Source organism: Eublepharis macularius, chromosome 8 (genome assembly GCF_028583425.1).
Source record: "Eublepharis macularius isolate TG4126 chromosome 8, MPM_Emac_v1.0, whole genome shotgun sequence".
Lineage (NCBI taxonomy): Eukaryota > Metazoa > Chordata > Lepidosauria > Squamata > Eublepharidae > Eublepharis > Eublepharis macularius.
Window position 1 is genome coordinate 141981939 of NC_072797.1, and position 25561 is coordinate 142007499.

The 25561-nt window shown below is 45.0% G+C and overlaps 1 protein-coding gene across 2 annotated transcripts; it reads right to left on the bottom strand.

Annotated features, from left to right (window-relative positions):
- Positions 1-505: 505 nt before the first annotated feature.
- Positions 506-23896, bottom strand: REST (RE1 silencing transcription factor). 2 transcript variants are annotated; one of them, XM_054986420.1, is made up of 4 exons: positions 23780-23896; positions 20011-20918; positions 16827-16910; positions 506-6543 (listed from the first exon to the last, which is right to left on the bottom strand). In XM_054986420.1, exons 2-4 carry the CDS (start codon positions 20906-20908, stop codon positions 4796-4798), a joined length of 2730 nt encoding a protein of 909 aa, XP_054842395.1. In that variant the 5' UTR covers positions 20909-20918; positions 23780-23896; the 3' UTR covers positions 506-4795. The 2 variants fall into 2 exon arrangements, with proteins under 2 accessions (XP_054842395.1, XP_054842396.1); XM_054986421.1 differs by lacking the exon at positions 23780-23896 and adding an exon at positions 23394-23446.
- Between the last annotated feature and the right edge of the window lie 1665 nt (positions 23897-25561).

Here is a 25561-nt window from a genome sequence, read left to right on the forward strand (position 1 = left end):
ACTACACCAAACTGGCTCTTAAGATTTAACACAGGGTCACTATTGTATTTCCTTAGATTTGACACTCAAATGTGGATGTATTTTTTGGCAGTTATGCAGATGCCAGCTGTATCTTCTCTGCTTGAATTTTGTATTCTATTAGTTGAATCCCAACCTCCTTTTTCAGTTGTGAAGGCACTTCTGCCCATGGAAGACTCTGTGTGTGTCATTTTTGGCAATTTCCCCCCTCCCACTGCAGAACTGCACTTCTTCATAAGCCCACTGACACCCTCCCTCCCTATGATTCTGAAGGCACAGCAGTCTCTGGGGGAGGGGGGGCAGGATAGCAGGAAATGCCCCCTCCTGCTCACACTGGAGACGATCCACCCAGAGGCATCTGAATCTCCTGATCATTTTCTTTTTTAATCAAGTATCTGTTCCCTCTCCAATCAAGCCTACAGACATCTTGGTGGATACTTCCAGTGCCCATGACCAAGACAACGATTTGATGGAATTAGCCATACACTTAAAAGCTTAATAAAGTTTATTGACTTATAACTATGCTTAGGAAAATACACTCAAGGGTTAATATGCCATTTAGTTTAACCTTAACATTTTGGACAAAGGCTTGTACATAGTTTAGGTAAATTAAAAAAAAACAGGACATGTGATCTGCTCTGATTTTACATCTATTACAAATGTATAAAAGCTTTTCATGCACTACAGTAGATAGAAAGCATGAAAAAATTACCTTTGGTTTAAATTGAGAAAATAATACAAGTATTGCACTGTAAAAAGCTTCAAACATGGTGCAACCCAACATAAAAAACATTTCAGTGCCAGCTTGCAAAACGTTCATTAGCTAGTGTGGTTTTCTTTTCAAAGGAGGGAAAAATGTATATACACACGTGTGAAATCATTTTCTTAAGCTACCTGGATGCAACTGATACTGTATCTCAACTTGTTAGCTACACAACCAAATGCAATAATCTATCTGAACCTGTTTACAATTTATCAGCAAAAATTAACATCGAAATCAACAGCATTATGAGTATTAACTGACCTGTCAGTTTGTTCTATTTTTTAAAAAATCAAAGTTCCAGCCCTTGGGGTCAATCAAGCCCCAAATAGCAGCAAAATAAACACGTGTTGCGAGTCCCTAGTTATTCTTCAGGTTACTTGTGGTACTCATCTTTAGCGTTTATTTCTACAAGCACCAAAGTGCCGCTTAGCCACTGCCCCACGCAAGGCACCACGGATGGCGCAACAGGCGCCACTGCAGAGAAAAGCCCTTTGATAAGGAAGAAGCTGGAAAGCTGTACCTAAAATTCCCGCAACGACCCTAATGTTCATTTTCAGAAACATCTACTTTAAGCAGTAATACAGTAATTTATCTACATTTCAACACTAATTTCACTTACCCCCTTAGCATTGCCTAACATTAAGTCAGGAATGACATTCCCATCTTTTACTGGTATACATTAAAAACTGCCCAGCTGGTACATTAACTCCATCTATTCTAAACAGAAAGCACGGGGATTTCTAGCCACTTTCACAAGCCAGTCACTCACAACCGGCTCATGTGCAGATTTGTTTGTGTAATATTCGGCTGCGCTCTTGGGCTCAAATACACGGCCGAACAGGCACAGACTTCTGTCAAGGGTGGAATCTTTAGCCCTCCCGATCGTTTGCTAGTCATGTACTCTGAACAACAAAACAGCATTTTCATGCGATGTCAAATCCACTCATGTCATTAGCTCTATTGCCACATGTTTGCCTTCATCTTTTCAACCAACTTGGTTGAAAAAGATTCATAAAACTGTAGCTCAAGGCCATAAAGGCTTTTACAAAACGGTAACAACTTTTTAAAAATAGGAAGAGACTCAAAACTTCTACACAGTACTGGAATTTCCAGCCACTGTCCAAACCTCTTACAAAACATGACAATATTTTACACCCAGCAATAAAGCTGTATCTATAACTATTCTAACTGGTTAGGAAGACATTTTAGCAGTGTTTAATGGTTCAACATAAATATAGTTGCAACTTGATTCTCAGTTGGCAATGATTGTCGCAGCCAAAGTAAGTATTGGACATAAGCTATTCACACACAAATATCTAACATTATACAATTATTTTCTGTCCTAAAGGGATTCTTCTCCCATAGATCTTTGGCCTCCCAGTACAAACTCCCCACCCCCACCCCCCAAACACATCAGTATCAGGTTCCTCTATTCAGCCAAGTTATGTTGAAATGCAGCTACAAATGGTTCCAGCAAAAAGGGGGTGGGGGAGAACCTACTTACAACTCAAATTAATGCAAGTCTCCAAGATGGAAAAAATTCAGTATTTTTGCAACAGGACTTAAAACCTTTGACAGCCATTTGGTGGCAGAATCCACTAGGAAGTTCTCCTGCACAAGCTCTGCTCAAATCAACTGGAGCTGTGCTACTACATTGCTCTGGTTCATTTTAACAGGGATTACCCAGAGGAACTTTGTGGTAAATTGTAGCCTTCACCAGCACAGACTTCCATAGCTGTTGTTTTGTAGAGCTCTAGAGAGCGTTTATATCCACAAACTTCAGGACAACAACAACGGGTTGTGGTGTACAAAGGGGAGGTAATAGCAAAGGAGTCTAGCTCAATTTTGCAAAACAACAGCAGATTTCTCACTTTGCTTGCTCCAAAAAGATCAAGCCTTACTGGAAATAGACCTGTGCATTAAAATTTCTTGTGACTTTTCTCCCAGTGGCTGCAAGTTCAACACCCAATCATTTTTATTCATCTTTGTGCCAATCATAAATGGGTATGGGTAATTAATTTAATCAAAACTTGATTGGATAAGGAACAAGTATTTCTACATCACCCTTATTTCAAGGTTTGTTGCTTACCAGCTTTTTTCTGACACATGGAACTTTACACAAGGAAGAGACATTATCAATGCTACAATTTGTCTTAATTGGGCAGGCACCCTTATAAGGAAATATGCACAAGCAGCCACCGGCCGGGGGGGGGGGGGGGCGCTTTTCCCAGCAGGCCCAAGCAAGTGGGTGGCTCCACTGCGCAAACTCTTAACGGAGAGACCGAGAGCGTTGCAAGTGCGCCACCAGGGTCTTCTCGATGCCCCTCCCATTCGATTCGATGAGGCCTGGACAGAACAACTTCTCTGAGAAAAGTGAAGCGCGTAATTTGCTCCAAAGGTGTGCAACTAAAGCTGCTGTGGCCTCCTCAGCGTTCAATTATTTTTATAAAAATAATAAGCAATAACAGAACCGTCAAATTTGTGGTCAAGAAAGGCTGAGAACACTGCCCATGGTAAGCAACAAACCTCAAAGCCTAAGCATCGGGGGGGGGGGGGGAATCCATTAACAAAACCAAACATGCATATATAGAAGAGGTCACATACAACACAAATGCTAAATTTCTAAAAGTTTAAACTGCATAGGTAAAAATAAGGACAAATTATGTGCAATATTTTTCCTCTCTTAAAGCACTAAAGGAAACAATCACCTTGTGTTAAAGTGATATTTACCAAACATGGATTCACCAATCAACTAGATGGAAATATTACTCCAAAATTTTGGTTTGCTGATCATGATTAGGGGACCTGAAATGTATATGCAACTTAAAACCATGACCAAGTGATCACTGCCAGCCAACGTTTTTTCCCAAAGTGCTGTTTTTACAAATTAAGTCACTGCATTTTTTATGGATCAGCTAATAAGTTCTTTAAACACTCATCGCACCAACCAAGAAAGAGTCTGCTGGAAACATCCAGAATACAATTATCCTTCCTGCTCCTGTTCGGAAAGCACTTGGTTCCTGGAGCACAGAGGGCTTGTGCCTTTGTCCAGGGGCAGATGAACCTGGGGGGATTCTCAGATTCCCGAGTCTCAGATTCCTGAGACTCAAAACCACACACACTCTTCAAGGAGAAGTTGATGAACCCACGTGTGTACTTCTATGAATACTGTATCTCCTTAATCACCAGTCTGCATAAAGATTCCATTCATATACAGTTGAGTATTTTGAATTTCAGAACCATATTGGGAAAGCCAACCACATGAATATGAAAAACCCATACGATTGGCCCTACGTTTGCGGTTCTGCTGTTCACACACACACAGGGTGCATGGCATAGAATTACACCACATGGAAGTGGCTTCCACACTGGGGGGGGGGTGTCTCTGAATGAAGCCAAATAAAAGAGGAGCTTACGTTGGATGATTAGAGAATGTCACAGGCAATAAATGCGGCAATTCAGGTCCCCTCAGCGGTGGGGGTGGAAAGAGGAAAGAACAGGCGCCCTCATCTCCGATCAGGCTAAAATTTCTCCCAGGAATGTAATGACGGAACAGATCCAGTCCACTGAGAACATCTGCTGCACAAGTCCATGGAGACAACTCGAATTGTGCAAGGTCACAGCCACACTCTCACAAACTCCCCTTTTTTTCTGAGCTTGTGCCAAGACACTCCCAGCGGACTGTGCCTGAGTCCCCCTCAACTTGAAACCAACTACTTATGAACGAGTTCTGGAGGAAATTCACAGAAATACTCAAGTGATTCCAGAGGTGTATCCAGGAGATTATGCAGACTTAACAAGCAACAGCGTTACATACCCTACTTGCCCTCTCTACACAAAGAGATACAAATAGTTAATTAACTCAACATTTCATCAAAGGTCAGGAAAAACACAACCAACAACTTGAAAAGTATATAAGCCAACAGAGCTTAAGCAAAGATTCTACAAGAACTGTACCAAAGCTCTAGGAGATCTTACAGAGGAAGAAATCACTGTCGTTAAACAGCAGTTTGGTTAATCTTGCCCCTTCGTTGCCTTCTCCAGATAGTACACATTTACCAAATGACGGTTCAGGTGTTTACTGTATTCACTTTCTTTGTTAAAAGAACGGTCACAAAATATGCACACGTAGTTCTCCTTTGCGGCCTCTGCCGCTTCTGCCGCTTGTTCAGATGGCTTCCGGCCTGCTTCCTCCTGCACTGACCGGGCACCATTCAATCCAGAATCATCACTTCTTTCCGATACGTTGTCGCTGATATCGCTGCCCTCGTGGCTGTGGATGCCCTCGTCCTCCTCTATCTCCTGGTGTTCATTCCCTGGCACACCACTGGGCGGCACTGAAGCCAGGTCTGCCTGAGCGCTTTGCTCGGCTTCTTCCGGCAACTGTGAAGCCAAAGCTCCTTCTGGGGCTTCGGCCTGCAGCTCTGTTGTAGAACTGTCACCTTCCGGATGTGGAGTTATTACCGTTTCTGTTTCACAGATCTGCATTGGCTGAGCTGCTTGAGCCAAACCTGGATCGGCTACCATTTCCATCTCACAAGGGTGTACGGGCTGAATCTCTGGGGCCAAATCTGGTGAAGTGTCCTTTAGCACATCTGTCTCTTTTTCCAAGGCAGTATCAGAAAAGTCCTCAGAGCTGACTACAGGAATGAGAGAGAGCTCAATTTCAACTTTGCTCTGAGAAGCGTCTGCAGTCTCCTCTTCCCTCGCGGGCATTTCTTGGTCTTTTGCATCTGCCTCCATGGTTTTGGCCACATGCTGTGGAGGCTGTGCCTCTGGATCCTGCAGCTCTTGATCGCGTGGTTCTCGATCCTGCAGATTCTCCTGCAGGGCGTCTTCCTGGTTCGCTCCATCCTCTGGAACACCGATGGGCTGCAGTTCATGGCCCGGATCCTCAGGTGCCTTCTTTTCTCCATCCTCTCTAGGAAGAACTTCTGCAGAGACGGGCTGCTCACTTGGGACATTTTTGCCATCTGTTTTGTTGTTTTTAGCAGCCTTGCTCTTCAAGGATTTCTTTTTCTTGTTTTTCTTATGGCAAGAATTTTGCTTTTTGGCTGCCTCAGATTTGCTTTCAAACTTTTGAGAGTTCTGACATTTGGGGGACTTCTTCTCCATTTTCTTCTTCTTTTTTGCTATTACATCCGTGTCTGGTGCAGGATCTTTTTTCAAAGACAAATCCTCTGCTTTTCTTTTTGACTTCTTTGATTTGCCAGATTTCTCTGTCATTTTCTCAGGTTTCACAGCCTCCTTCTTTTCAGCCACTGTTTTGCGACTTCGGGTTGTCACCTGGCCTGTACCAACATTGCTAGCTGGTTTCTTCACTTTAGACTGGTTCTCCTTCTTCTCTTCTTTTACAGCTTTCTCACTCTTCTTTTCAGTAGACTCTTTCTTTGCTTTCTCTTGTCCCCCTTTATTGTCATTATTAACATTTTCTGAAGCATTCACTTCACTCTTTTTAGTCCGCAATCTTACTTTCGAGACGTCCATGGTGATACCGCAACAGTCGGGATGCCTGGATTTAATGTGGTACTGCAAGTTGCATTTCTTGGATGCAGCGTACTCGCAGACAGGGCACAGGAACTGACGTGGACTGACGTGGAGCTCCACGTGCTTCTTGAAGTTGCTTCTGTCTGCTGTTTTGTATTCGCAGTGGGGGCAGGTTAGCGGCTTGGGCCCATCGTGAACCTGCCTCGCATGCCGAGTCACTTCATGTTGGTTTGATGCCACGTAGCTGCACTGTTCGCATTTAAAAGGCTTCTCACCTGAGGCAAGGAAGAGGAACAATTACCAGTGTTTTCATTACAAACAGCAGCTTAATTGCACAGTTACACATTTATAGATTGTTTCATGCTTTTGTATTTATTGAATTAAAAATAATTTTACATTGACACATTCACAAAAGACAAGCAACAAAATATAAAAAAACAGAAGGAAACAAAAACAAACATGCAAGCAATAACTAAGCCACATATGCTGGTCTAGGATAAATACATACCAGGAGATCACTCTATAGTATTATTAGCAATTGGAATCCATACCAAACTGGTCCATTGAAGGCAGTGTAGAAAAATGAAAATTACATATGAATAGTTTTACACACACATTGCACCACACATCCCAGAGTAAAAGAAAAACTTTAGAGTGACCAAATTGTCCCTCCCACACATTTTATACAGTTACAGGTGGCCAGTGACTCTTACTTTAATGTTCCCATCTAAAAGGTGGGTATAGGCCATCAATAAAACAGCCAATCTTTAACGCAGCAATTCACTCCATCTACTTTCTAAATGCTTGTAAAATTATCAAATGGACACAACCTGCAAGTATCACCTGGAAAACATTTCTGCAATTGAAAAAGCTTTACTCCTACTCCATGTGAACACGTGATGCTGCCTTCCACCGAGCCAGACCGCTGGTCCGCCCCGGCCAGTCCTGTCCACTCAGACTGGCAGGGGCTCTCCAGGGTCTCGGGTGGAGGGTCTTTCCCATCACCTCCCGCCTGGTCCGTGTAACAGGAGAGGCTGCATTTGAACCTGGGACTTTCCTCATGACACGTATATGCTCTACCACTGAGCCACAGCCACTCCACACCTTTTCCCCACAAGCAAATTTCTCATCATTCAGCAAAATGCTACACAGCCTTCCCAATCTCGTCCAAAACAAATGTTCCTATCAATAAAACATGTCTGATTGGGCTACTGCCCGTCATCTAAGCATGCAAATGTGATGCATGTCCCATTTTGAGAATAAAAGCAGCAGCCGCCCACTGCGCTTGCCCCCCCAGCACAGATTCCTGGGCAAGAGGAATTCCTGGGGCACCGCAGTGGCCTCGGCACTCTCAGTCAGATCATACGATGCACGCGTGTGACAAGGTTTGGGCTTTATTAAGGTCAAACACAGTTACAGAGGGGGCACAAACTGGATCAGGACCACAACACGTGAGGAATTATCCTTTTTTACCATACCATCTGCAAAGCCATTTACCTCTCAGAAAGAAGCACAGAGGTACTGGTTTCCCCCTTGGGGAAAACAGCATGAGATGGGGCAGAACTGAAATCAGGGAAACGGCACATGCGAAAGGAGGGGTACGACAACCCCAACCCAATGAAATTGTATTATTTTTGTTACCTGCCCTGAGCCATCAAAATAGAGTGATCTAGAAACCTCTACCATCTTGAGGTAAGCCCACATAAGAAAGACATTGAGGAAGATGTTGTGGCTGTTAATACTCATGTAAAAAAGTAAGGGGCAGGGAAATGCCAGGGAAACGGCTGAGCGGGGTAAACGGCTGAGCAGTCCCCTTCTCCCCCCTGTATCTTCCCTGCTTCAAAGCACTCTTTTCCACAGACGCTCGGAGAAGGAGCAAGGACCAGGGGTGCTGTTTTACATACAGCTGTAAAATCAAGCATAATTTGCCCCAACAGGAGTAAGAGGCTCTTAGGGGAAATGTCACCATTTCATTCATAAGGATTCTCTTGTCCGTTGATTTGTTCCACAAACCTCATTTCTGACATCTCAGCCATAAGTCTTATCGCACCTGGTTAAATGACATTACGCTGCTGCCTTTTAAATCATGGCCTGAAATACCTTCCCCCTCCCCCACCCATCTTCCTTTTAATTTTTTAAAACTGTGTAATATCCAACATGAGGAAGAGTTCTGGTGAAGTCTGCACAGTGTTTTGTGATACTGCAGCTGGTCCTAAAAAAGGTCTCACCACGGGCTGCGATTACCCTACATACGACATGAGGGCATTTAGTACAGGAGGAACCAAAGAAACATACGCAAATGGCCTCCCCGCACGCCCCAGGCTTGCCTGTCGTGTTTCCTTTCAAAAGCCTCCTTAGACACCTGGCCAGAAATTCTAAATTATTATTTTAACATCCTCAAGTACAAAACCAAATTAAAGGAACACCTGAAGAACTATACTGCACATACACCAACTGCAGTTAGTAACTTCAACTATTTTTGTGTTTAAGCTACAATCAACTTAGGCTCCAATCGAGCAAACAGCAAGTGTTGTGGGCATTATTTATTTATTTCATTCATCCTCCACCTTTCTCCTCAGTGGGTACCCAAAGCAGATTACATAATACTCCCCACCTCAGATTTATCTTCACAATAACAACCCTGTGAGGTAGGCTTGGGCTGAGAGAATGTGACTGGCCCAAAGTCACCCCGCGAGCTTCTGTGGCAGAGTGGGGATTCAAACCTGGGCCTCCTGGATCCTGATCTGGCAGTCTAGTCTTTACAGTTCTTCCAAGAGGCCACTCTTAAATTTCAGCAGATATGAATTAAGACAGGTGATATCACGAATAGAGTAAACAGTGGAAAGAGTTGCCCTAAAATCTGTCAACTAAAGGCTAAAATCTCCATCTGTTCCCCTTTAGAGATGAATCTAGGTGCAATGACCGAATTGATAAAATTCTTCCAACCATTATACACATCTTATGGCCCAAACAGAGATTTGCACGGCCAGAATAGGGAAGATAACTGGTTTGATGGCAACTGCAGGGCGATTAAAAGGGCAATTCGCGACATGCACGGACAATTCAAACCATGTAATGACAGAGGCATAACTTAAACGGATTTCTTTGTTAAAACGCGAACTTAGGATGCTCATTAAAAGCAAAAAAAGAGATGCTTTAACTATTTCATAGGAACATTTAACTTGGGCTTGCAAACAAAAAGATGCAAAAATTTTCCGGGACATGATCTCAAAGGAGTTACACATTAGATCTCCGCTCCTCTGTCACTTCTCCCCAGTGAAGTGAAAAACTATAGACTTGTATCACTTTTAAATAACGATTATAAGTTATTTGCCACAATATTGGCTAGAAGATTGAAACTGGTCCTACAAGAATTAATTAAAGAAGATCAGAATGGATTTCTACCAAAAAGGCAAATAAAAGACAATATGAGAAATGTGCTGGATATAATTGAATACTTGGAAAAACACGAGATACAAGCAGCACTAATTTTTCTCAACGCAGAAAAAGAGTTCAACAATATAGACTGGAAAATTATGATAAAAGTCCTGGAAGAAATGCACTTTGGAGATCATTTTATCACCTGGGTGATAAGTACACAAAATACACAAAAGGCCCGAATAATAGTTAATGGAGAGCTAACTAGCGTATGTGAGGTTCAAAAGGGAACAAGACAAGGTTGTCCGCTGTCGCCCCTCCTGTTCATATTGGTACTGGAGGTGTTAAATAGAGCCATTAGAGAAGAAAGTAAGATTGAAGGTATTAAAGTTAAAAAAGAATCGTATAAGCTAAGAGCATTTGCAGATGACCTGGTCTTCACCCTAAAAAAACCCTTAGAAGGAACAGAGGTATTAATGTCTAAACTAAAGGGATTTGGTGAAGTAGCAGAATTTAAAGTCAATAAAGGAAAAACAAAGATGCTAACAAAGAATATGCAGGAAAAAGAGAAAAGTCAGTTGATGGGGAAAATGGGATTTATAATTGAAAAAAAGATTAAATATTTAGGGGTAATACTGACGAATAAAAATACGATGTTGTTTCAAAATAACTATGTCAAGGTATGGAATGGAATGAAATTTAAAAAGACCTAGTAAGTTGGGAGAAACTACAACTATCGTTAGGAATCCCAATTTTAAGCTCTGATAAGCAGTTAGAGTTATGGCAAAGAGGTATAATGAAGTTTATATGGCAAAGGAAAAACCACGTATTAAACAAAAGGTTTTGCAAGGCACAAAGGAAATTGGTGGACCGGGGGTTCCAGATCTAAAATTATATTATGCGGCTGCCTGTTTAGTTTGGTTAAGGGACTGGATAAACTTAAAGAATAGGAGACTCTTGGAATTAGAGGGACATGATCTAAGGTATGGGTGGCATGGTTACCTGTGGTACGATAAAATCAAAGTAAATGTAGACTTCAAGAATCATATTCTTGATATGAATTTGGAGTAAGTTTAAGGCAAGAATAACAATAAAAACACAATTGTGGGTTTCACCACGAGGCACTATTTAGAAGAGAAATATTACATAAAGATAAGTGGCTAACATACTGCGATTTATGTAATTTTTCACAAGGAGAGATAAAAATGTACTCAAGAGAGGAACTGAAAGAGAAAGGTCTGGACTGTCAGTGGTTTGCATATATGCAACTATCAGAACGGTTTAAAAATGACCTCAAAATGTATGGCATGGAAGAAATAACTAATACATTTGAAAAAGAGTTATGTACAAAAGAAGAATGTACAAATTTGTGTTAAAAATAGAACTGGAAGAAGAACAAGTGAAGGACTGCATGATTGAATGAGCTAAAAACTTTGGATATAATATCCATATGGAGCAATGGGAGAAAATGTGGAAATATGGTCTAAAATTTACATTATGTTATAATTTGAAAGAGAATTTTTATAAAATGATGTATAGGTGGTACATGACCCCACAAAAATTAGCTAAAATGTTTAATGGGGTGTCAAATAAATGTTGGAAATGCCAAAAAATGAAGGTTCCTTCTACCATATGTGGTGGACCTGCCCTATTGCTAAAAAGTATTGGAAACAAATATACCTAACAATGCCAAAAATATTAAAGAGTAACTTACAATTAAAACCAGAGATGTGCCTATTGAGCTTAGTGGATACTTCAATAGAAAGTGAATTTGGAATTTTGATTAGATATATGGCAACGGCTGCAAGAATAGTTTACGCACAATATTGAAAATTGAATAAATTTCCAACAGTAGATGACCGGCTAGTGAAAATGTTGGAGATTATGGAAATGGTAAAATTAACGCAGTTGCTGAGGGATAAAACGACAGCCAACTTCGTGAAGATCTGGAAACCTTTCATGGACTTTCTTTATGTAAAAGAGAAGTCAGAGCTAATGATTTGCGGATTTGAAAAAAGACTTGTAAGGAAGGCAATAAATAATAGGCTGAACTATGGAAAAAATGCGGATATCTTCACAGTAAAGTTGAAATTATATATTTAGTAAAGATGTGGGTATTACAGAAGAGTTATACAGAATGAGTTTAAATAAATTCTGTAAAATGTACAAAATGGTATATCTCCCTCTGTTCTCTTTCATTCATTTTTTTCTTTTCTTTTTTTGTGTTTATGTTCCTGTTCCTTCATGTGAATCTTTGCTTGTTCTCTGTAGTAGCAGTAGTAGTAGTAGTAGTAGTAGTAGTAGTAGTAGTAGTAGTAGTAGTAATAATAATAAAAGGAACATTTAATTTGGGCTTCCAAACAAAAAGATGAAAAAAATTTTCTGGGACGTGATCTCAAAGGAGTCACACAGTAGCTCTCCGCTCCTCCGTCACTTCTCTGCCAACTGCTGGGAGGCACATTTTAAGGCCTTCTTTGCGACTTCACCTGCTAACAGCACTCTGCCCAAGCAACCTTCATACCAATGCTTGAGAAATGGCCCCATCACAGTACTAGAAATCAGATTTCTAATATCTCAAATGAAATCAGGGAAGGCACCAGGCTCAGACTTGACACCTGCAGAGCTATTTAAAACAAACCCTGATTGGTGGGCAGAGATTTTGGCACCAATATTTACATAAATTAATGGGACAGGAATCATGCCCTCTTCTTGGCAACACACAGTAATAGTCCCTAATCATAAACAGGGTGACCCAACAGACCCAAACAATGATCGGCCCATAAGTTTGCTATCAGCGGTAGGTAAACTCCATGTTACATGAGAAGTTGCTTTCTTGGACTGAGGATGAAGCCATACTGGGCAGGGAGCGAGCTAGACTCTGCAGAGGAACCAGCGCCGTTGATCACTGCCACTCTCTCCAATTTATTGTTGATAAGTATACCAGCTGCTGCCTTTATGGATCTTAGAGCAGCCTTTGACTTGGTGCCCAGGCGAAGACTATGGGATAAACGGAATAATTCATCTATTGACAAGCGCGTTTTATTTTTGATCAAACAACTCTGTGATCGGCCTACAGCCCAAGTGAGATGGGGTTCATTGGGTGAACTGACCAGGGCTCTCCCACTGAGCAGAGGAGTTAAGCAAGGGTGTGTCCTTGCCCCATTGTTATCCAGTTTGTACTTTAATGATTTCATTCCTCATATTTCTGGAGATGAATTTGATCCACCTTGCCCGACTCGTGTCACAATACCCTGTCTCCTCTATGCGGAGGATGCTGTCCTCCTGTCAAGATCTGTGGTCGGCCTTTGTAAGCTTATAGGTTCCTTGTTCCAATGAGGACTTGGACATTAACATCACCAAGTTGAAGGTTCTTCTCTTCAGTAAAAAACAAAGGGGTAAAGAAATACAAACAGACAGTAGCAGACCAATCTATGGAGCAGGTACACCATTTTAAATATTTGGGAATTCTTTTTCAAGCAAATCTTTCTTGGAAGGTGCACCTAAATTCTGTTCTAAGAGCTGCTCTGAATACTGGGAAGGCTATATCAAGATTCGACTATTCTTCTAGGGGCCAATATGCTCCTGTGGCAGTCTAGGTATTTATCACTCGAGTTGCCAGGCAGTTGTAATATGCTGCTGGGGTTTGGATTAGAGCAGTAACAGGTAACACTGATAAACCACTATTAAGATTCCTAGACAATATCCTAGGAGCTCCTCAGTATGTAACTGGAATAGCTCTGAGAGCTGAAGCTGGGGAGATGTCCTTTGAAGAAAAGGCTTGGGGAACAGCATTCAACCTGAAATTTAGGATATTAAAATCAAATCCAGAATCAAGTTTCCTTGGACTAGTTAAGCTGGACCAGCACATAAGGGACTGGGACAGACCTCTGGATCACAAATTGTCATGCTCGGGTATTACCCAACATGTGAGGGAAACAATGAGTAGTCAAGAACTGACCCAGCTCACCAGAGGACATCTTAAGGACACTGATTACGAGAGCAGGCTGATTAGAGCCCACATAGTGTGTTCATCCTTTCAGCTGCCCTTCTTCCTCCAACAAAAAGGCCAAATTATGACTCTGAATCAACCATTCCAAAGTATAGCAGGGGTTTTATGCCACCGTGTCTGAATGCCCTTTCTTCAGCTGTGATACTAGGAAGATCCAGCGGAACTCCCTTTTCAGATAGACTCTGCAATTGTGGTAGCAATAAAATTGACTCTGTAGACCACAATTTCTTTGATTGTTCTAAGTTTTCAGAATTAAGAGCTGAAATATCTCCCTATTATTCAATCAGAATTCTCTTTCTCCAAGAGCAAAATCATCTTGACTACCCAGAGACAAAGATAAACAAACTATGTGTGGCAAAATTTTGACAGCTGTTATTCAGTTATGTGATTAATAATTTTTAGGTTTTCTTCCCGTCGGAGGAGGATCTGTTGTTTATGACTCAAGTTGTAAAAAACAGTAAGAAATAAAGTAAATTAAGATAGGTGTCTTAAATTCCAGCAGACATATGATTTAAACATACAAATTGAGCCCACTTACTATTTTCAATCTCATGCTATCATAGCAAAGGCATTATGTTCCATTTTACGCTAAGACTGCTCCTTCTGTGATACAAATATGATACTCTGTGGGGGTTGTACGATAATGTTATAAACAACTGCAGACATGGAGCCAGCAACGACTCTGAACCACAGTGGAACTCATTTTCCAAAATGGCCACCAGATTACTGTGGTACCATCATTCCACGCACAAAAAAATGTGAACAGTTTCTATGAAACTTCAAACACATTCAGAATGCTCTATGAAGGAATGGCCCATTCAGCACATATGACACAGGCATGAAAGCCACAGCGAGGATTTCTGCCACTTTTACTCTTGCTGCATCACAACAAACAGCATTGATCCCAGCTGAACATTAATAATCTGTATTATCTACTACATTTTTATCTCATCCCTCCTTCAAGGACCTCAGGGCAGCATGAATGTTTTTCTTTTCCTCCATTTTGCCTCAATAACAAACCTATTATCACGTAGGATGCAATCCTAAATACACTTTCTCGGAATAAGCTCTGCTGAATAAAATGGGACTTTCTGCTGAACAGATCCTCTTAGGATTGCTCCCTCAATATTATTATCTGGAGTTACTGCAACAGCATAAAGCAGGACGCAGCAGTCCATTTTTGATGAATTTGTCTTATTCACGTGTCTTCCTTCTCCCGGTCACAAACAGTCCTCTGGGGATTACAGCACTGTATCTCAACAAGACAGGCATGATTTCTGGAGGACCATCCATGAAGGATGCCAGGTGCCACAGTCTTATACTAGTCCATTCTCTTTGGCAAGGCATGCGTGACCATGTCATTGGCCATAGATGTGTCAAGCTTGATGTGTTGCACATTTAGTGTTCTGAAGACGGGCAGCTTAGGTGGCTGCTAAATATCAGTGTCCTTTCCCCAATTAGTAAATGGTTACTTCCTTATATCGCTGACCATGCCAACTTTGTTGCAATGATTCACCAACTAATCTAGATATTGTTCTAATTTGGCAAATGTCCACCAGGATTATCGGTGCACCTGCTAAAAATGTAATGTTTAACTCTAGACGTTTCTTGTCAACCCTTTGTGGCACACAGAATAAACTCCGAGTGACCCAATGTTCACGCTTCACACAGCTACTTCATGTGCCATGGGCCCTCCTTTCCCCTCCAATTTCATTCGACCCTTTCCCAGGCGCAGAGGGAAATGAAGGCCCAAAGGGAAACCTGAAGGGAGGCTGCACATCGGCCTACCCACCAGCCTCGAGTCTAGGAGAAGGAAGTCAGCGTATGGTTTCTAGCTCCGGGACCCACAGAGATCCCAGGTGCCCTCTGGTGGTGGGCAAGCTGCCCGGAGATCACCCACCACCAGCAGGCCCCGCCCCCTCCCCCCGGGAACATGTACGGCACACATGCTCCCCACAGATGTGACGACGTCACTTTGAGAAGTGGTGTTGTTGTGTCAGCTGCAGGAGCCCTCCTGTGCTTTGTTTGGGGCTGATTTTGACCCCAAACACGTGCAGAGCTCGGGAGCATTCCCACGGCCGGTGTGACAATGGCACTTCCAGAAGTGACGTCATCACATTGCTCCTGGGAGAGCACGTGCGTACGTGTGCACTACCAAGAGAGGAACAGCTGCGTATACGTACGCAACACAGAGTGGGGTAGAGATAAACAAAGGAGGGCAAAATTGATGCTAACGATGAAACGCTGGGCTCGCCCGACTTCTGAAGCCTCAGAAGACTTCCTTACCTCAGAAGTCTTCAGAAACTGTTGCTGCCTAGTATCTACTAACTACTAGCAAAGGAAGACAAGCCTCCCTATAGGCCGGAATGAGCTTAGTCCAATGTTAGCAGGATTTTCTGCCAGGAAAGGAGTGGCCAAAGGCTGTCCATCAGGAAAGATCAAGGAAATGGGGAGGAAATCTTTCACTACAATCCTAAACATTGACTTCAATGGACTTAAAAGAGTGTCGTTGTGCGCAGGATTGCACTGTAAGCGATTCTGGCACCCTATGGAAACATCATTGTTTTTGTTCCTGATATTAATCTACTTATGCATTATAATATGCATTGGGGGATGTTTTGTATCACACTGTGTGACCCTTCTGGGGCTGCAAAATGGGACACGCACATTTTCACAGAATAAAAATTGAACGTGTGTAACCGTTTGGAGGTCCTGGGGGGACATCTTCCGAAAGGGAAACACAGGAAGATTTTCAGCAGCACACCCCACCCTTCTTTGGATCTCAGCCTCAAAATATATTAAAATTGTTTTAATACAGTGAATTTGTAAAAAACGTACCCCAAGTTGAATACGCATAAAGAAAACTATCCTGTTGGTGTGGTTTTCAGGGGGATGGGGTGGGGAGATTAACCTAGTCAAGAGTCACACCTCACAAACTGTTCAAGTCTTACTTGGAAGCCAGCTTCTCTCTCTGCTAGTACCTCCAATGGGTGACCACACGAAGACTATTTCACATACCCCACGGGTAGCAGCGCAACACAACCCATTGGCTCCTATTTAGTAATTCTCCCTTAAGGAGATAGACGTGTCCTCCAGTGTGCTTGCATCAGATTATTAGGCACGTAACTAGCATCTTGACCACCGCAGCGCTTGAATCGCCTTTTTACCAACCTGAGTGAGTACGCATGTGCCTGGTTAAATGTGTCTTCTGAGAACTGGAATATGGACACATGGAACATCTATATGGACGTTCTCCTAAGGAAACAAGCAGAAGGGTTAAAATAAACACAACGTTTGCTAAATTAAAAATATTTAAGTTGAAAAGTATAAATGCAGTTTCTGCAAACAGAACTGCCAGCATAACCAGTAACTGAGAGAGACCTGCAAATCCCTGCCTTAGCAGACGCCTGTTGTTTTTTGCCATCTGAGAGGTAAGGAAAAAAATTAGAAAACCATGAAGAAACAGTCAGAAACAATCATATACAGTCAGACTAGACAGGACTACAAGTATTTTTGGTACTTTATAATGTCAAACGCTTAAACATTTTTCAAAGAATGTATTAATTGTTGCCCAAATTATTCATGCTTAAACAATAAACGTATCCTTGAAAAAGCTGTATGTATGTACACACAGCAATTACCAGTATCTAATACTACGGACTATCTTAGATAAAAGTTTTCATGATATACATTTTGAGTGAGTGAAATTTTATCTTAAAAAGCATTTCACTCTTTCAAAAATATTTTTGATGATCCACAGGGTTTTTTAAAAAGCGCTCCCTCAAACGTCCCAGTTTTTCCTCCCCCCGCCCCCACCCAAGGCCTTCACATCTAGATATTATTATACCAACATTATACCAAAATTTAAACTCAGGGGGGGTGAAAACGAAGCCCCCTCTCCCTACACATACATGTGTATCTACCTCCCACCATACCTCCACAGCCACGTTACAGTTTAGGACACCAGCTAATCTGAGTTTTTTCTAAGCATCAAAGAAAGTCCCAGCCAGGACACCTGTCCCATAGCTCAGACGACAGGGTGAAGAGTATGGAGCTGCGTCTCTGGTCTCATGTCATATGTATTACAATGCACGGGGGGGGGGGGGCGCTTGGACTACGGAAGCCAGAGAAAGTGCAATCTGCACAAAGAGCCAAGTTGGGAAACAAACATTGCTGCAGAATGCTGCCAGCGCTGCTTGGAACACCCTTACAGGTACTCCACCTCAGAACTCAAAGACTGAGCTAAGTCCTCCACTCCTCCAATTGTCAATGCCAGGAGAGGGATCCGGTATTTTAAACTTTGACTGATGCTAATGTTTTTATTCCCACCACACACACGGATCTACAGTGTATTGGCTCAACACAGTGAATGGTTGCTAGCTGTATCTCCCAGACAGAAGACAAAGGTAAGCACGCACAATTCAGAAAGTCCCTTCCCTTAGAGATATGCTGCCAAAACATCACTGTGATATTATACTGGTGCAAACCTCAAATGCAAGTGGAAAAAACAGGGAGCATAACAACGTTTCTAGGTGATGACCACATATCCTAACCATGGCTACAACTGGCCAAAAACTCATGACTCCATTTGTCTTGCAGGATAAGAACCCTATAGAACAGCCTCAACAGAAACCCATGGGCGGGATCCAGCACGTTGTCTGCCCAGGCAAAAGGACTGCTGCCCGCGATGCTTATTTTTCACCACTCCCTCCTCCTGCAGCAGCCCAAACCATCCCTCTTATGTCCTGTTCCTCAAGCGTCCTTCTTCCACAGAATTCCAGGGAGCATTCTGGGCTGCTGCAGGAGATGAGAGCCACACAAGTCACGCTTCACGAACGGGAGTGCTGGCACCCACAGAAACACTGAGCTGGATCCAGCTCTAAGACAGAGTACTTTCTAAACAGAACATGTAATGCAGGTACATTTTACCCCCCACCCCCAAGAAGCAAAACATGTGAGAAACACCAAAGGAGAGGAAACTGAAAGGGCACTTTGCTGGTGCCACTCTCTCCAATCTATTGCTCACTACCAAGTGCAGAGTGCCTGAGCCCACCTGCGGTTTGATCTTACTACTAAACACTATTCTATCGTCCTTGATTCTGTCCTTGGGGCAGAATATGGGAAGGCAAAGATAAGAAGGGTTAAATAGGGGCATGTGTAGTTAGACATAGTTAGACTTTGCTTAGATTGTGGTTGAGGACTGAAAACAATCCTAAAAAGTCTGCTCAGAAGTAAGGCCCATTTTACTTAATGTAGCTTACTTCCCAAAAAAGTGTTTTTAGGACTGCACAGTAAGAAGCCAAAGGCTTCACACAAATGGTGGGCCCTGAGGCATGGGAAATGTTAATCCATTCAGGAGTTCCATCACTACCAGCACTATTGGATCACTTAAACTCAATCCTACAAACTGCAGCTAATAGGTTTGGGATGATGACTCATAAAAGTTTTAAATGATCCCCAGCTATCATTGTCACCATTAATTTAGACAACTGGCTTTTGATTTGCATTTCAAACTTAAATCAGTTTCAGGTTACTTTTGGTGATTCTTGGCAATTTTATTATTTTCTGGTTCTGCACTGTTTTAAACTAATTTCGTTCCAAGTGTTTGATGGGCTCTCACAAACAATAAGAACGAAAAAAGCTGAGCAGGGAGAAACAAGTTAGCTGACTGTTCAAAGTACTTTCCAAAGCACAAAACATCATTGGCATTTTTTTGCCAACCCTGAACAGAAAAAGATTCAATTAAGCTATCGTGGTTGGTAGCTGTGACAAAGTCTACAACAGTGATTGCTGTCCCTTTAGCACTGTGACAACTAACGTAAAAGTTAATCCATTTTCATTAAGTATACATTCTACAACCTGTTTGCTCCAGATTAATTCTTTAAAATCAAGCACTGTTCTGAAATAAAAGGGATTGTTATCCAAAGCACATAGTTTTTGTCACCAAGTAAAAAATCTACAACGTAAATCATGAAGGATTCAAGCAATGAGTATCTCTGATGTGGCAGACCCAGCTTTGTGAAGTACACTAAATCCCAATAGTTGCCTGGGGCTAATTATTACAGTGGACCACAATAAAACAGATACAGCACTGTTAGTACACTTCTAGGAGGAAGGCTCTTATAATTTGGAAGGGATAGTATAGGGCCTAGCTGTTAAACCCATCAGCAGCTGGAGGATTAACATCTGGGAACCCCCTTACAAATCACCTCTAGCAACTGACAGTCTCAATGTTCTGCCAGACCACAATAGATGCTGTAGTACTGGATGAAGCTTCTCTCGTCGGGCTGGAGGAAAAAACGAAGCCCATCTGGCAGAAAAGCAAGGTCAACAAATGTGGGGCTGCAACACTCACCAGTATGAGTTCGAATATGCTGGATATAGTTGTTCTTTCTGTCTGAAAAGTAGGAGCACTGGGAGCATGTGTATACCTTCCGTGGAAAATGGTTTCTGAGATGCTTCTTCCAGTGATATTCACTGACCGTCATGTATGTGCAGATGGTGCACTTGTAGACCCGCTCATTTTCTCCTACTTTGTTGTGGTGTTTCAGGTGGGCTAGATAGTGATCGTATCTGCTGGTATTATAGCCACAGCGATCACATCTAATGGGTCCCTTGGAGAAATCCACCTCGTCCGTGCTAGCAGACTCAGCTTCTTTAGCCTGGCCATGCTTCTCGGCTTTTTCTTCTACAATGAATCGGTTGGCACCATGTACCCGGATGTGATCCACAAACTCCTTTTCGGACTCCGTCTCATACTGACAAGGCTTGCAACGAAACGGCTTGTTCTTCAAGCTCTTAGATTTGTCGTCGGCAGTCTCTGGCGCACCTGGTGCTTTCAGTGGGATGTCTTTGCCTGGGCTGGCAAGACCAGCAGATTCTGTCTGTTCGGCAGTTTCCGTGCTTGGAGCCTGAGGGGCTTCGAGGGCTGCCAGTTCCATGTCTTCCAGGCCATCATGCTCACTCTCCACATCCTGAGCATCATCTATATCTTCACTGTCTGAAAAACTGGTGTTGCCCACAGTTGTCAGTTCAGCCATTTGCTTCTCTTCACCAACCATGTAATCACAACAGTTGCCATTAACTTCTCCAGTCAGGGCAACATTTGCCAACATAATAAGCTGAGGAGCTGCCAGCTCCGCTTTGGAAAGTTCAGTAAAGTCATACATGTCGTTTGGCATCGCCATGCCAAGGTTAGCATTGCCAGGAAACAGGCCGCTCCCACCAGACTGCCCCAGTACCTGGGTTGCCATAGTAACAATTCTGTTAAAAGAGGGGAAAAAAGATTTTATGAATGCCACTCAGTCATTCTACTATGGCCTAATTTTTTTTAAGGTTTGCAACTGTTTGGTTATTCCTGAGTTTCTGTAATAAAAGCCAAGAAGTGTGCAATCTCATGCTGAAAGTTTCATATATTTGGATTTGTATAACATTACTTATAGATAAACTGATTACAACTATTTGGACTCTAAAGTCGTTATTTCATAAGAATTAACTATGATCAAAACCAGTTGTTTGGTGGAACGATTATTACATGACCATTATTTGAACGCCACATTACATATATTGCAATGGAAGCTTCTACTTGGCATATTTAGCTGAATTTTAGTGATTTTATTATCATTCATGAATAACAAATGTAATAAAATACATTTTATTTCATCTGCCATGCATCACATAATAAAATACACTAGGCCACATACGGTGTGATAACTCAGCATAAAGGCCATCCTAACTTTCTTGGAAACTAAGCAACAGCCATTAGTTTACTTTCAAACACTCTCAAAAGAGTTCAGAGCCTATTCCTGTACAATCAAACTCAGCTACCAAAGTAAATGATGGCCAACACTTAAGGCTGCCTCAAGCTATGAGCTGCCTATTCTCACCAGGAACTTCTAAACCAGGGAACCAATCTCTTGTTACAACTAGTTGTAACGTACATGCTACAGCAGAAGAATTCTATCAAGCATGAAGCTATTAAGGTTTCATAGTACAAGAAGGGGGAGGGGGGAGATGACATCAAAGAAATTAATAGATATCCCAAGGTGGTCATGGTTCGATAAAGGTTCAAGACTAAGACTGAGAGTGTAGGTATGCAGACACAGAAGTATTGTGGGAATGTATGTTTGTACACATCTGACTGTATAGACCAACAAAACAAGTTCCCAGTTCCCAGGAGGCCTAGCTTTGGAACCATAATGATTAATACAGATTATAATTCCCATTTTATGAACATGCACTGATTCTGGAAAGTGCACAACTTTTTACCATTCTAATAATACAGACTGCAAATGTGTGTCAAATAATCTAGAGAATGCATCATAAGAAACTGAGAAGTGGGAGCTTGGTTTCCTATGATAGTCCAGAAATTCAAGAGCAGAGCATACAGTAATGGGACAAAGGGTCTAGGCAGTCCAACATTCTGTCTCCAAATACTGTAGACCCTGGAAAGTTCACAAGCAGTGTGCGAAGCCCATCTCCACCCCCGCTGATGTTTGATGAAACATCAACAGCTGTTGCAGAAGACCTGCTTGTACTACACAAAAAGCAATATTACCATTCATAAAGTTTACTGCATTTGGCCTTACTTCCTATTATACTTAAGTCTTCACAAAAACATTTTTCAGATGTTAATCCACCTGAATGGACTACTTGGGATATTTATTCAAAATCACAGCACAAAACCAGCATATCTAAACCTACCCAAACTTAATTTCACGGTTTATTTTATGTCTCTATTGTACTGTTTTGTTTTGTAATCCGCATTGAGTATCAGCAAGAAAAGATGACTATGAAGTAAATAAACATGTTAACACTCTTATTCTGACAGGTATTACCTAACCATTCAAGAGAAACGTAGAAGAGCAAAGCTTGACATGCAAAGGCATCTGCTCCAAGCCCAGTCAGCCAGGGCCAAGCTGCAGCGCCTCAACTTGCGGGACGCCGGGCCTCGGGGGGGGGGGGCGGGGGGGGGCGGCACAGCAGACACGCGCTCCTTCCTCAGCCCCCCCCCCCCGAGCAGGCCGGCACCGCACTGGTGCTGCAAAGGAGCTAACCAACAGCGGCGGGGCGGGCCGGGGGGCGCGTCTCCTTCAGCGCCGGTCGCGCTTCGGCCTGAACGCCGAGGGGCTGCAGGGCCCACACGGGCAACGCCGAGCGCAGCCTCGGGAGCCCTTCGCGAGCGCCCCCCCGCCCCCGCCCCCCTCCAGCCCAGGGACAGCCGGCCGGCCGGCCAGCCACGCGCGCCCGCGGCGGAGCCCCCGCTCGCCACCCTCGGCCCGGCCCGGCCCGGCCGCGCATTCCAGGCAGCCGCATGCGGCCATTTTCTCGCATACCAAGGAGCGGCGGCGGCGGCGGCGGCGGCACAAAGCGGCTCCGGGCAGAGGCCTGGCCCGCAAGGCCGCCCCCTCCCCCCCCCCGCTCCGCCGCCCCTCCCCCCTTGGCTCCCCGAGACCGGGACAGCGGGGGGGGGCGTTTGTGGGGGGGGGCGCTCCCCTCCGCGCTCGAGAGACCCCCGGGCGGGGCGGGGCGGGGCGGGGGGAAGGGTCGGCCCGGCCTGGGGGGGGGGGAGCCTGCCGGAGGCCCCGGCCCAGCAGAGGCGCGTCCGCGGCGGCCCAGGCCCCGCCGCCCGCTGCTTCCCCCTCAGCCCGCGGCGCCGAAGGGAAGGCAGGCAGGCAGGCAGGCGGCGTGGCGGGCGGGCGGGCGGGCGGAGCAAGGGCGCTCCGGCCGAGGCCTCACCTGCGGCGGCGGCGGCCAGGCCGAGCGAGGAATCGCTGTCCAGCTTCCCCGGGCGGCGCCGCGCCGCTCCTCCCCGCCCCTCCTGCCCGCCCCTCCTGCCTTTCCTGCCTCCGAGGCGGCGGGCGAGGGAGCGGCGCCCGCGGGGCGGGGGTGGGCGCGGGGGGCTCCGCTGCCGGCCGGGCCTCTCCCTCCTCCTCGCCGCCGCCGCCGCCGCCGCCGCCGGGCCCGCCCGCCCCGCGCCTCCCTCCAGCCGCCGCCCCGTGCGCAGCCGCCGCCGCCGCCGCCGCCGCCGATCAGCCCTGGACAGCGCCACGAGCGCCGCCCTCCCTCCCTCCCTCGCCCGCTCCCCGCCCGCGTCTCCCGCCCGGCCCGCGGCGCCCGCTCACCTGCCTCCCTGCCGGCCTGGCCCGCCCGCCGGGCCCTCAGCGGCCGCCCAGGGGGGGATCGAAGCGCCGAGGGGGGGCGGCGGCGGCGGTGGCCCGGAGCCTCCTCAGGGCGGCGGCGGCGCGCATTCCACCACACTCCCCGCCACCGACTGCGCCTGCGCGCGGCTCCAACCGCTCGGCCGAGCAGGCCCCGCCCCTTCCGCGCGGGAGGGGTCCAGGAGCGGCCCGCGCGAGACGCCGGAGCGGCAGCCACGCCCCGCACGCCCGCCTCGCGCCCGCGGAAGGAGGGGGGCAGAGCGCCGCCCCTTTCCCCCGGCGCGTGCCGCGTCCCCCCCTGCGGCTCAGGCCCGTCCTCTGTAGTCCGCCTTTCTCACTGAGGCTCAAGGCGGAGTGCCTGGTGTGAGAGCGCGGCGCTCCGTAGCGAGGGCGTTCCCGTACAGCGTCAAGGACGTCTCCATAAACAGGGTCCGAGGATAAAGGAGCCCAAGTTTAGGAAGACATGGCCTTGGCAAGGATCCAATACAGAGCAGGAAGACGGCTGAAATAGAACATAATCAATTCAAGGGCTGACGTTAAACAACGTGAAGCACGGGAGTACCTATTCAAAGCAACAAATAATACGCAAGGCAACATAGCGGGGAGGTCTACGGTCCCTAACTCCTTAGCGAAGCATCTGAGGCCCCCTCCCTACAATACAGCCCTCCTGTCCGAGTAAAAAGCTTTTTGAATAATTAGGTTTTGCATCGTTTGTGAAAAGCCAAGACAGTGGGGGCTCTTCTGACTGCCTCAGGCAGGTCATTCCACAGGGTAGGGGCCACCACAGAGAAAGCCCCTGTGCAGGATGTTGCTGGTTTCACCCATGTGCAGGCTGGCACCTCAAGAGACCCTGTTCAGATGAGTGAAGCTGCCATGGAGGGACATAGGGAGGGAGGCGGTCCCGTAGGGTCCCGTAGGTACGCTGGGCCAAGGCCATGAAGAGCTTTGTATGTAATAACCAATACCGTGAATTGAGCATGGTAGCTGATGGGTAGCCAATGGAGTGACTGTGGGATGGGAGTGATGTTCATGCTCCTGCTCGCTCCTAATAACAGTCGAGCTGCAGCATTTTGCACCAGTTGGAGCCTCCTAGTTAACTTAGATGGGAGGCCAATGTATGGTGCATTACAACAGTCAAGTTTTGATGTTACCGTAGCGTGGATCCAGCTGGCCAGGTTGGCCATATCGAGATAAGCCGTTTTCCAGGCTAGAGTAAGATTGCAGTAAGCATTTTTTGTGGCTGCCTTAACTTGTTTTTCTAGTAGTAGAGCTGCATCCAGTATAACCCCTAGGCTCTTAACTGAGTCTGCAAGGGTCAGATGAACTCCGTCAAAAGTGGGGAGTATGATGTCCTTCAGGATCTCTGCCTTCCCAACAAGCATCACTTCAGTCTTGTCTGGGTTCAATTTCAATTTGATTGGTTTTAGCCATTTCACCACAACTGTCAGGCAGCATTCTAAGATTTCTACTGCATCCTGTGGGGACCTGGATAGCAAGATACAGAGTTGGGTGTCATCTGCATATTGAGTTCTCCTTAAAGGTTTTACGTAGAGGTTGAATAACATGGGAGATAAGATTGCGCCCTGCAGAACCACGCAAGATAGTTCCCGTTCTGGAGATAGCTGATCTTCGATGGCAACCCTCTGAGTCCGTTCCATGAGAAACGATTTAAACCAGTCCAGGGCACATCCTTTGATGCCCACTTCTGTCTCTAGACGCCTCAACAGGATGGCACGGTCTACTGTG

What these genes read in the sequence shown, in the direction of transcription:
- REST (XM_054986420.1), bottom strand. Translation starts at nt 20,908, where the DNA reads ATGGCAACCCAGGTACTGGGGCAGTCTGGTGGGAGCGGCCTGTTTCCT. An exon ending in GCATATTCGAACTCATACTG is followed by an intron (nt 16,911 to 20,010) that starts GTGAGTGTTGCA and finishes TTGTTTCCTTAG; the next exon opens with GAGAACGTCCATATAGATGT. An exon ending in GCACATGCGTACTCACTCAG is followed by an intron (nt 6,544 to 16,826) that starts GTTGGTAAAAAG and finishes TCCTTGCCTCAG; the next exon opens with GTGAGAAGCCTTTTAAATGC.